At 36.1% G+C, this 13,296-nt stretch overlaps 2 protein-coding genes and 1 pseudogene across 4 annotated transcripts; 2 read left to right on the top strand and 1 right to left on the bottom strand.

Annotated features, from left to right (window-relative positions):
* On the top strand, nt 706–1,971 carry LOC104714792 (annotated as a pseudogene).
* On the top strand, nt 7,213–10,204 carry LOC104714789 (regulatory protein NPR1). 3 transcript variants are annotated; one of them, XM_010432248.2, is made up of 4 exons: nt 7,213–8,750; nt 8,835–9,038; nt 9,149–9,428; nt 9,919–10,204. In XM_010432248.2, exons 1-4 carry the CDS (start codon nt 7,448–7,450, stop codon nt 9,944–9,946), a joined length of 1,815 nt encoding a protein of 604 aa, XP_010430550.1. In that variant the 5' UTR covers nt 7,213–7,447; the 3' UTR covers nt 9,947–10,204. The 3 variants fall into 3 exon arrangements, with proteins under 3 accessions (XP_010430550.1, XP_010430552.1, XP_010430551.1); XM_010432250.2 differs by having other exon boundaries at nt 9,915–10,204; XM_010432249.2 differs by having other exon boundaries at nt 9,911–10,204.
* On the bottom strand, nt 10,192–13,055 carry LOC104714791. Its single transcript, XM_010432251.2, has 2 exons — nt 12,900–13,055; nt 10,192–12,734 (listed from the first exon to the last, which is right to left on the bottom strand). The coding sequence occupies exon 2, from the start codon at nt 12,714–12,716 to the stop codon at nt 10,323–10,325; it is 2,394 nt and encodes a 797-aa protein (XP_010430553.2). The 5' UTR covers nt 12,717–12,734; nt 12,900–13,055; the 3' UTR covers nt 10,192–10,322.

The following is a 13,296-nucleotide window of genomic DNA, read 5'->3' as shown; positions in this document are numbered from 1 at the left end:
ATATTGATTGGGAAGTACATATGTAAAAATAACCTCATAAAATGTAAAAAAATTACATTACCATCCTATTGGTATTAAGACAAATGTTTAATTTTAAAAATATAATTTTAATATTAGAATAATAAAATCTTTTAAATAATTAATAATTTCTAAAAAAAATATTTTCTCTTTCCAATTAATTATGGACGAAAATTATTAATTAATTTAAAAATTTGTAAACCAATCAGAACTTTTAAAAGTAAGATTTTGTATCTAAGAATCCAAAATATTATTATAATAATTATATTTGAAAGATTTTATTAAGATTTTAAATTATGAATCTCCTATCATCTTTCTTATTCTTTTATTTCATTTACAAATTGTTTTGAATTATCGTATAATATATATGATAAATAAATATGTAGATCTTTTTCAATAACTATATGAAATTGGAAGGAGTAAAATATTTTGAGTAGTAGTTAATATATTAGAAGAAAAAAATTCCAAAGATTGGTTGACAAAAAAAAATGTTATCTAGCAATTAAAATAATGTAAATTTGGTTAAAAGTTAAAAGTCAAAAAGAGAAACTTTGGGCTCAAGGTTACTACAGTCAGTGAATGATTTGTTGATCTTTGGTTAAGTTGTTTGTTTTGGGACTAGAGAAGAAAAAGGCAATATTGGTACTTTCCTTTAACAGAAAAGGCCCATAAATTAAACACTATATAACGCTCTTCTCTACCGATCCTGATTTTAATATTTCTCATTGAGTGGATCGATCGTGGTCAGCTTTTTTCTTTTTTTTTGTTGGACAGGATCATGAGTTCTCCGGTGATGAATCAAGACATGACCCAAGAGGTTCTTTCTTATCTTCCGGCTTCAGATTTGGGAAAATTCAGGCTCCTGAATAAAGAATGCAACAAGAGAAGCTACGAGTCATGGTTTCTCGATCTCAATCTCCACAGAACCAATTCAGTTTCCGGATACTTCCTACAATCACGATACTACGAACAAGGATACAAACTTCGAACCAGTTTTATCCATGAGAAGAGTGATTTACAAAACAACGGAGTCTCCATCGATTTCCTGCCACCGGGAAACAACTTCGAGATCAAAGCTTGTGATGCAAGTCATGGGATATTGCTCTGTGTTAATGACAGAGGAGTAGTACCGGAGTACATAGTCTGCAAACCAACCACAAAACAGTATCAGATCATACCTAACCCAAATGGGCGGAGTTGTGATAGGTCATTGGGGATAGCTGTAATTGGGTTGGACCCTTTCCGGTATAAAATAATTAGGCTTTCGAAGACGTCCGGTATGAATCGGAATCTAAGAACTTTAGCGTGCGAAGTTTTCGATTCCGGTTCGTTTGCGTGGAAGAGATTTAAAAACTTGCGTCTACCAAGAACAGACGGTTTAATTCTTTCAAACCCGGTACAAGCTTCTGGATTCTTGCATTGGAGATCGCGAACGACAATGTGATCCGGTTCTGTCTCAAAACCGAGGCTTGGTCTTTCTTGCATACTCCCAACTTTGGTGTTTTCCCAAAACTGGTCATATACGAAGGGAAGCTAGGTGTTATTCGTGAGTGGACAGGCAAAGATCAAGAAGATGTTCGCGGGTTATGGGTTTTAAAGAGCAGTTTTGGAAAGTCGTGGATAAAAGTGAGTGATATTAAAAGCATTGGGGTGAGCGATAACATTCTCTGGACTCCGAGCAACGACGTTGTAACGCTTTGTAGCTGGGATCGTGTTTGCTTCTACAACATAAACACAAAGAGATTGAATATAGTTCATACCAACACGGAATTTGCTTATTACGTTTGTTTCCCGTTTTGTTCTGATTACGAGAGGGTTGATCTGGACCAACGTGAAGAAGACACTGGCTGACAAATGCAAACTAGTCTAAAGACTCAAGACTCAATTAGCACAACTTGGGGCATAAATAATCTTCCTTTTTGTTGTCAACAAATAATCAAAATTTAATTTTGTAAGCGGTTTGTGTTTCTTAAAAAGTTTGTGTGTAACACCAAACAAGTCTTTCAAGAAAAACTTTCAATAAAAAAAAAATGTTCGATATATATGACTTTCATGTTTTTCTAATGTAATTTATTCCTATACCATATTTTATAGGGTACGTATATATATAATGGTTACATTGTGGATATGAGCGTTTTCAATTGCTAGGAATTAAACAAGCTAGGAGGATTGTTCCATAAAAATGTTTGACTTGATTTAGTGTTAAAAAAGTGGAACACTGCAGAAAATTACTTTTTCAATAAGGGAAAAGTTATAATAGAGTATATACATTGGCATGTGATTATGTTAAAAACTTATGTGATCAGTACGCAAAGCATGAAACGTATTCCTTTTATCACTTTATTTCAAAAGAAAAAATAATATCTCATGTAAAACAAATTGTTTGGTTTTATAAGCCTCGAAGTTATTTAAATAATTTTTGGAAAATTATTTATTTATTTAATTAAAATGTTTTATGAACATGCTTTCATTCAAAGGATGTTGAAGCAACAAACTAGCAGCATTTTTAGAGGCATCATCAAATCAAATGATACAAATCTTGTATAAGGTTATAAGAATATACAACAAACTAGAACGTTTTAACTGCTGATTTACAATTTCATTTAAACTAGTGAAAGGGATCTGATAAAGTAAGTGAAAATATTAAGAAATAATATATGCGCCAATGGCATACAATTTGTGAGATATATTTAATCATGATCTAAATAGCGGATTTAAGACAACTAAAGTAAAAAATAAATTTTAGTAAATAAAAAAAATATCACATCCTAATTTATATCTCACAATAATTCAGATGAATCGACGCGTCACATCCTAATTTTATATTTCACAACAATCCAAATGAATCGGCACTTCTATTTATACTTAACATATATATTAAAAAAACTCATCAAACTCAGCAAACATATTTCTAGATCTAAAAGCGACAATATGAATCGTAGGTAATGAATCAAGATGTGATCATCAAAGATTTCCTTTGACACATAATTTGGTGTAGGTACGTAATTCAGTTGTAATCTCTTTTATTTTGAAAGTATGGGAGCAGCTTATATAAGATCGTGTGTGCCTTGAAGATGCAGATGAGTGACTATTATGTACCTAGATTGGTCTCACCTGATACAAGAGCAACCTTCTACTAGTATAGAGGCAATATAGAAGGTTGCTCTTCCAGCCAACAGAATCCACCCGGAATAAAAATGATACTAACTAACATCTGAGTCCTCTCTAAATTCTTTGACATTATCTGGTGCATGGTGCAGGTATGTAATTGAATGGTAATCAAAAGCGATTGTGTTCCTCTATATAAAATTTTATTTTCATATTTATTCATGACATTCATAGATCTGGAATAGAGTAAGTCATGGAAAGTTATTTTCTGTTAGTGATTTATTTGTTTATGGTATTTTCACTCTATACAACAAGTGTTTGATTTCCATATATATGTCGTTTTTCACTATACTCCCTATGTTTAACATGAAAATAATGTTCTAGTGGTTCTTATTTGTTTCATTTGGGGATGATATATTGGTTGTAGGTTGTAAATACTTTACAACATAATTCCAATGAATGATATATGTACTCCATATTTCTGGAAAATGAAAATTTTTATGGGGAAATTGCATCATCAATATTCACTTCACTTGTACTATTTGAATATTATATATTATATATATAAATCATTTATTTTTCTTTATCTTAATTTCATATATATATATATAGATATATACATACAGATGATATAAACTAAATTAAAAGTTAAAACTATATATGTTTTTGGGATTGTGAATAAACCGTCGGATCTACATTTTCTTGTGTTATCTCATTAGCTTTAGTACTATAATTAATTAATTTAATATATGTATATATACTGATTTTTTGTTAATATAATCTATTCACATTTTATATTAAGAATTTTTTGTAAATATAATCTATTCACATTTTATTTGCATATCACAAATTACCAATTGAAAGCTATATATATTTTCCATCTAAATGAAAATTGAAATTCGGGTTGGGGTCACTGAATCATCACTATTCACTTCACCTGTACTGCTTGAATCATTAAAATATAATTTATTATCTCTATTTTAGGAAATGAATACTATACAGATATGGTGGAACAAAAGTTACAAAATAATGGATAGATGTAGATCCCTATTCACCTCCCTCTTAGCCTAAATTAGCAGTCTTTCTATAAAGTTTGGTCTACAGTATTTTTATAGTATTCATTTCCTAAAATAGAGATCATATAATCTGTTTTAAATATTTGATTTAGATAGTACAAGTGAAGTATTAATTTAATATTTTCAATTAATTAATTTAATATATGTAATAATTTAATATTGCAATTAATTAATTAAAACCAAATATCTAAATCAAATAGTACATATATCATATATTAAATTTACATAGTACATATATTAAATTAATTAATTGAGAATCAATTTAGTACTATAATTAATTAATTTAATATATGTATATTACAAGAATTTAATTAGTTCAATGATCTTCAACTGATTCTCAATAGATTCTTGCAACAAGAAAAAAATCAGTATACATGTAGTAATTAACTAATTATAGTACCAAACCAAATGAGATAGGGCAAGAAAATCTAAACCCGATTTGGTTCATCTCACAATCCGAAAACCCAGTATAGTTTTAACTTTTAATTTAGTTTATATCATTGGTTCATGCTTTTAAATAAATAAATAAATATATATAGGAAAATGAGACAACCACGTATTTTATATATTGGTTACATGATTCAGACTCTACAGTGAAGTGAACATTACCGATTTTTCATTTTCCAGTAATATTGAATACATACATATATCTTCCAGTTGTGGTAATTAATTTGTGATATGCAAATAAAAATTGGATAATATTCTTAAAATATTCAAAAACAAAAAGACAAATTGGCGCGGGGGTTTCTTTCTCATTGTTGGTTTACGTTTAGAAAATATATCACAAAAATGGAAAGTATGGTATTACCAAAATCATGAAACAAAATGAAAATTGGGTTACATAAAATCATCCTATATAATATAGCTACATTTGTTGTCGTAAGTAGCCACAGATCAAAAACAACAAATCTTCATCTTTTATTTCACTACATACATTCTCACAAATGACTTTTGAGATGAACCATGACATGTTCATCGAGGTTCTTTCTCGTTCTCGTTATTCGGTGGTCGAAAAAATCAGACTCCTAAACAAAGAATGTAACAAAAGAACCTCCACTTCTTGGTTTCTCAAACTCAATCTCCAAAGAACCAATTCCATTTCCGGTTACTTCCTCCAGTACTCGAGAGGACTAAGTATACGCACCACTTTTGCCGAAACTTTCGGAAACAAACCTGGTGGGACTCATGAAGTCTCGCTCGATTTTCTACCGCAGGGACGAGCAAGGATTCAAGCTTGTGACGCAAGTCATGGGATCTTGCTTTGTGTTAATGATCTTCCGGTTAGAGGAGGACAACCGGAGTACATCATCTGCAAACCAACGACTAAACAACACCTGATCTTACCGAACCCAAAAACCCGGCATTTCACCATATCCCTCGGTTTAATGGTTATTGAGTCTAACCCTTTCCGGTATAAGATCCTCAGGCTCTCAGACTTACCTTACGCGGAGAGGAGGTCCAGGAGGAGGAACACCATCAATACCAGTTTCGTCTGTGAAGTTTTCGATTCGGATTCGTATGCATGGAAGAGACTGAAGAATTTGGTACTACCGGCTGAAGACATGTTGAGTTATTGGAACTTTAAACCGACATCTTCTTACGGCTTTTTGCATTGGTTAACCCGCAAAAACGTGTTTCGGTTTTGTTTCAAAACCGAAACATGGTCATATTGCCCGGTTCCTGAGAGTATAAGGAGCGGTAACTCTCTAGACTTGACAAGCTACGAAGGAAAGCTTGGGATCATTACTTCGAGAAAGAAGGAAGGAGTGGATTATGATGAGATATGGGTTTTGGAGAGCATTTTTGGGACTTGTTGGGTTAACGTGAAAGAGTTTGTTAAAGATGTATGGCTCAAAACCGTGGGGTTCTTAACCAGCGACGTCGTGACACTCGGTGACATGCATCGTATTTGCTTATACGACATGAATAGCGGAAGCTCTCAGGATTTACAAATAAGGGCTCCAAAATTCACCCCTTGCTTTTTTTCGACCATTTTCTATTTTCCTCTCTATTCTGACTTCGAGAGAGTTGATATGAACGGGAGATTCAAACAATGTGAGAGGCATGAAAATTGAGAAAGCCAAGTCAACGACTTACGGTACGCTTTTGTTATTCATTGTTTTTGTTTTCACTTTTATTTTTATTTTGCTTTACTTTCATGTTTTTGAATCTTATCATCGTGTAACGAATCTTTCTTTCATTTCAATAAAATGAATCTCAAGCTTTTTCTCTCTTCTGAATCCAACAACAACACTGAACTTAAAGTCTATTTCATATCCGGAGCATAGACAAGTGTAGCCATCGCTTAGGACATCTCAAGTTTAACAACCAATTTTTAGGTTATATTTCCTTTTTTTTTTTTGGTACATAAGTAAAATTAAATGATACTCCCTCCCTTTCATAATATAGAATATTTAGAGAAGCTTTTTTGTTTCATAATATAGGATGTTTTTAAGTTTCAATGTAACTTTTTTAAAATGGTCATTTCTTAATTTGCATGCTTTACTCAAAACATCTTATAGTAGTTGGATATGAGATATCTTGAAACATTAGACAGTTATATTCATTTAATTTTACTAATAAACTAAACACTGATCCTAAGATTGAACTTAAAAAAAACACTTCAAGATTTCTAAGATTGAACTTAAAAAAAACACTTCAAGATTTAACTATCATAAAAAGAAGTACACTACAAGTGTTTTTATAATTTCCTTTTCCATTGCTTTAATTAATTTAAGAAAATAAAAACTGAAAGCTAACTAAATTTGACTGAATTGGTTAGTCCATATCAGTAAACCGGCCTTGAGAATAATCAATTTGTCAAAGTAATATAAAATGTAAACATGTAATTTGTTTCTTGAAAATGAACCAAAAGATGAAATCGCTGAACCGGATTAAATTTCACATACAACTGTACAAAATTAGCAAGACACGAAATAACCGAACCGGTTAAGTTTTACTGTTTAAAATAAATTTCCCAAAAAAACATTAGACAATTCCAAACCGTTCGAGGATGCTTCTTTCTTCTTCTTCTACATCTCTCTCTCACCACCACCACTCTCATCCTCATTGACTTGACTTTGTCTCTTTGGCTCTCTAGCTTCTACTCTCTCTCTGCTACGTCAATGGTTTTTTATATCTTTGCTCTTCGATCTTAACCAAATCGTTTCTTCTTCTTCTTCTTTGATTTGGAAGGAGATCTATTTCTTGATTAATTTGTTATATATTTCAAGAACCTGTTTTTGATGGATACCATTCTTGATGGCTTCGCCGATTCGTATGAAATCACGAGCAACACTAGTTTCTTCGCCGCCGCACCTGCACCCACCGGGTCCTCTATTGTTTATCCTCCTGCCGCCGAACTTCTCACCGGACCTGATGTCTCCGCTCTGCGATTGCTCTCCAACAGCCTCGAATCCGTGTTTGACTCTCCCGAAGATTTCTACAGCGACGCTAAGCTTGTTCTCTCTGACGGCCGTGAAGTTTCTTTCCACCGGTGCGTTGTCTCTGCGAGAAGCCCTTTCTTCAAGAACGCTTTAGCCGCCGCCAAGAAGGAGAAAGATTCCAACGCAGCCGTCGTGAAGCTCGAACTTAAGGAGATTGCTAAGGATTACGAAGTCGGCTTCGATTCTGTTGTGACAGTTCTTGCTTATGTTTACAGCAGCAGAGTAAGGCCACCTCCAAAAGGAGTTTCTGAATGCGCTGACCACAGTTGCTGCCACGTGGCTTGCCGGCCTGCCGTTGATTTCAGGTTGGAGGTTCTCTATTTGGCTTTCATCTTCAAGATCCCTGAACTAGTTACTCTGTATCAGAGGCATTTGCTGGATGTTGTGGACAAAGTTGTAATAGAGGACGCATTGGTTATACTCAAGCTTGCATGTATATGTGGTAAATCATGTACGAAGCTGTTGGATAGATGCAAAGAGATCATTGTCAAGTCTGATGTCGATATAGTTAGTCTTGACAAGTCTTTGCCTGAAGAGATTGTCAAACAAATAACTAACAACCGTAAAGAGCTTGGTTACGAGGTGCCTCAACTAGAGAAACATGTCTGGAATATACATAAGGCACTTGACTCTGATGATGTAGCGTTAGTCGAGATGCTTTTGAAAGAAGGCCACACAAGCTTAGATGATGCCTGTGCTCTTCATTTCGCTGTTGCTTATTGCGATGTCAAGACCGCAACTGATCTCCTTGACCTTAAAATTGCTGATGTTAACCATAGGAATCCGAGGGGATACACGGTGCTTCATGTCGCTGCGATGAGGAAGGAGCCGCAACTGATACTATCTTTACTGGAGAAAGGTGCAAGTGCATCAGAGACAACTTTGGAAGGTAGAACTGCTCTCTTGATCGCTAAACGAGCCACTATGGCGGTTGAGTATAACAATGTTCCGGAGCGTTACAAGCATTCTCTCAAAGGCCGACTTTGCATAGAAATATTAGAGCAAGGTGACAAACGTGAACCAATTCCTAGAGATGTTCCTCCCTCTCTTGTAGTGGCTGCCGATGAACTCAAGACGAGGCTGCTCGATCTTGAAAATAGAGGTATCTTATTTCTTTATTTTCATAGTGCTCTGTTAGTAAAGCAAGTGAAACTAATGATAACTATACTTTGTGTCTACTATTTAGTTGCACTTGCTCAACTTCTCTTTCCAACGGAAGCACAAGTTGCAATGGATATAGCCCAAGTGAAGGGAACATGTGAGTTCATAGGGACTAGCCTCGAGCCTGACGGCCTCACAGGTACAAAGAGGACATCACCGGACGTAAAGATAGTACCTTTCAAAATCCTAGAAGAGCATCAAAGTAGACTAAAAGCGCTTTCTAAAACCGGTATAGATTCTCACCAACTTCATCTACTCCTTTATCACAAATACTAAATGATTTTTTAAAACATGGCTATGTGTTACTTGCTAACTGATCTTGTTTCCTATCATCATCAGTGGAACTCGGGAAACGCTTCCTTCCACGCTGTTCGGCAGTGCTCGACCAAATAATTATGGACTGTGAGGATTTGACTCAACTGGCTTGGGGAGAAGAAGAAACTCCTGAGAACCGACTACAAAAGAGGCAAAGGTTCATGGAAATACAAGAGTCAGTGAACAAGGCCTTCACTGAGGATAATTTGGATTTTGTAAACTCGTCCCTGACAGCTTCGTCTTCTTCCACATCGAAATCAACCGCTGGAAAGAGGTCTAATCGTAAACTCTCTCATCGGCGTAGGTAAGACTCTTGGGGTAATTTTTGCTGTACCATATAGCTAGCTCTGTTATCATGATGATTGTTACTGTTTTACGTCTGTCGTTGGCGTCATATAGTATTGTTCTTCATTTTGCATCCTGTGCATTGTAGCTGCAGGTTGTGTTTTTGCAAACAAATGTTGTAACTTACTGAACCAGCAAAATACAGACTTGTAATATATATTTTTGTACATCAGCCCATGATGGTGTTACAGAGTTGCTTGAATCAAAGTGTGAAATAATGACAAATTGTTCATCTATTGGGTATCTTCCACCAAGAACCAAAAGAATATTCAAGTTCCCTTGTTGAAAGGTCAACAAGAATCCCGCATCTTGGAAAAATATGTTCCCTAAACTTCTGGAACATTCATGTTAACTCATTTTATATGCAGCTTCTTTATTTTTATTTTTAGTTGTGTTTATTATCAGTGCATCTTTTAACCTTTTCTAACTGGAACTACACAGCAAGTTAGTTTCAGGGCTCAGATAAGAGAACACTGAGTGGGCCGGTAAGGTGCGTCCTCCTAGAAGCAGCCTAACACTCGGAGTCTGGGAGCTAACTGCAGAATTCATTTGATGCATAATACTCAGCTCCATTGCAGCCAACATTTGTGAATGACACAAGTTACAGATCCCTTTGCAACATGCTGGGTGCAGAGAGGTTAAGAAAGGAACACAGTACCGTGAAACATTTTAATGAATATTTGTTTTATAATAAATTGGATCTCAAGCTTTTCTGAATCATCTTGCTTAAATCTGTTTCATATACTACAAAAATAGCAACAATGTCTATGGTACAAAACTACAATATACAACACGGATCGGTTTTAGTCCTACTTCCCAAACGTCACAAAGATACAATAGAAACGTTAAGCGATTAGCTCTTCTTCTTCTGAATAGTGCGAGGACTAGTTGGAGGCGGTGGCAGAGACATGACTGGTGGGAACAATGTCGGAATTCCTGAAGCTTCCGGCCAAGCAGATACTTCCGGAACAGGAGCAAAAGTGCCTGTGTAAGTTTTGAATAACCGTTCAAGAGTGTAACAGTCGTCTACATACTGCAAAGGGTTTATTTTGAGCTTCGCACAGACTGCTAGAGCGTGTAGACACGGAAACTTCTTCGATTGAAACTTCCCACACGTGCAGGTGCATTCGCTCAGCCGAACGATCCATCCATCCTTATCTAACGGCTCTGTGACCTGAAACGCACCTTTCTGTAAAGGCATTACAACGTATGTAACAGTACCTGTCCTAAAATCATCAAGCTTGTCCATGACAAGTTTAGTGTACACATCACCGCAGTTAACCCTACCACTGCTATCACAAAGTCCCGTGTGAAAAACTAATCTCATCTCATCAAACAGAAGCAGAGCGATCGCTGTCACTGACAGACCATGAGACTGAAAATTTTCACAAATTGCAAACAAATCTTCTGTTTCTACCGTCATGACTCCGTATCTCCTACCACTGTCATGAGCCAGAACCCACTGATCTTGAGGGAATTGATCTAACCATTTGCGAGCTTCTGCGTTCTTCTTTTCAATTTCCTTCATGTAGGAATCAAATTCTTCCTTCTGACTTGTAGATCCAGCTTGCTTCACAAGATCGTCCAGGTTGTAGTCTCGAAAAATATCATGGAATTGTAAGCAAAACCGATCCAGACAGAACCTGTGATAAGCCCACGGTTCTTGCCACAGTGACCCGGGTTCGTTAATAACAGCGAGTATGTCCGGGTGGGGACTGGAGATGAGGCAAAGGTCTTTCCTTTGTGTTACCTTCTCTCGGATTCCAGCGAGAAACCAACGCCAAGTATCAGTGCATAATTCTTTGGTAAGCGCAAATGCAAGCGGGAAAAAGCAATCATCAGCGTCGAGTCCTGAGGCAATCATCAGTTTCATAGGATACGTACCATTCAAGTCTTTGGAATCCACTATGATCAGAGGTCTACAGTGTTGAAACCCTTCAATGGACTGTGGAAACGCCCAAAACACGCCACTGAAGGATGCAAATTCAGGATTAGGAAAAAGTTCGTATTGCCAGTCAACAAGTAGCCCATTAGATGAGTGAAACGCAGCCATTAATTTAGGCAACACTCTGAAACTCTGATCCCAGTCTCCAAATACCTTTTTGATTACTTCCTGTTTTGCTGCCCGCAGCTCTGAAGTTTTTGGCATGTCGCCAAATTTGTCAAACCACCAATTTTTTAGCTCTGCAATTGTTAGTGTGGGTTGTACCCTGATCAGACTTTCAATCTCTTCTGTTGCAAATTCCAAGTTGAAATTCTCTGGCTTAATATAACAGCAAGTGTGTGGACCACTACACTTGGTTATCTCCACAAGTCCATGTTCTTCTATTCTAGCTGCACCAAGCGACCAATTGCATTTCCATCTGATGCACTTGAACATATACTCATCCTTTTTAATCTCCTTTACTACACACTTTTGCTGCCCTCTAATGGAACACCAGTCCACCGCCTTCTTCAGCTCATCCCTATCTTTAAAACACAATCCCACACGCAATTCATGATCATCAACCCACAAACTGGACAGAGACGACGGTTTTGAAGCACTAGAATCGACGACACCTTTACTTACTAAGCATGGATCTGCCGATGCCTCTAAGCCTGGCACATTCAAATCACTGTGTGCATTTTCGTTATTAACCACATCATCTGAACCCGAGTTCTTATCCGTCATTTCTCCATCTCCACCTCCATGAGTGCTACCGTTTCCAAAGTCAGAATTTTCCTCGTCTTCAATCCAGCCGTTACTGTTATCCACTCCCTGAACCTCTATCCCAATATACCTCTCTACTTTAACAGATGGATGTGAAACATAACCAGTAGCTTCAGGGGGTTGTTGTATCCTCTGTCTTTTCGAGGAACTAGCGGGATTATCAGGATCAGCAACATCATCAGATGTGGAATTCACTTCCAAATACAATTTCACAATTTTAATAGAAGGATGATTGGTTGGAACATCAAGCATAGTCTCCAAACTAGAGTCGTTCACCACAGTAAGAAGAAGATACGTAAACAGATCCGGTGAAACAGCTACAGGGTACCGACCAAAAATTTTGAACTCTGATTTCTGCTTATCTAATCCAAAAATTGGATAAAGCCCATTCAACAATGTAGTTAACGCAGTCTTTCGCCTAACTTTGATCTTCTTAGGAGTGGATCCTTCAAAGAATACACCATCAAGAGCATACTTGATAGAACCATTCCAGTAACACCACACCATAACCTTTTCTCTCAAGGTTTCCATGGCCATGAGCACAACACAACAATCCTGTATTCAATTTTATAATAAAGATGTAAACTTTTTTTTTGGCCTAAACTTAAAAGCTAGAAAGTTCCATATCTAATGATAAAGGCTAAAGCTTTATGGCGACAGAAGCAGATAAACGCTAAACAGTGATGATACTCATAAGTCTTGTAAAGATCTGCCACGAACCTGGAAAACCGGAGAATTACAGATCGTGTGCCGCAGAGAAGTTTGGAATCTCAGAAAATGTAAGTAATTTCGCCTCGCGCTAATGATCTCTCCGGTGATGTTGTCGCCGGTGCAAAATAACTACTACTGTACCTTTTCAATGTGCCAGCGAGTGACTCATACATAAATGTCAGTCAGTCAGTGTGTCACAGCTTTTCCGAAAAACAAAAATACAGAAATGAAATAAGTGCTATTGGGCCATAATAAGAAAGCCCGTTAATGTTTCTTGTCCCACTGATTTATAATTAGAAAGCCCGTTAATGAACCATAGATGCATTTAAAATTAGAAAACTGTATAGAGCTTTTCAAAATGGAATACAGTTTGATGTCAGAAAAAAAAAAAGAGAAAAAAATAACA

This window comes from Camelina sativa, chromosome 9 (assembly GCF_000633955.1).
Source record: "Camelina sativa cultivar DH55 chromosome 9, Cs, whole genome shotgun sequence".
NCBI classification, from domain to species: domain Eukaryota; kingdom Viridiplantae; phylum Streptophyta; class Magnoliopsida; order Brassicales; family Brassicaceae; genus Camelina; species Camelina sativa.
This window is presented reverse-complemented; position numbering and strand designations above follow the sequence as displayed.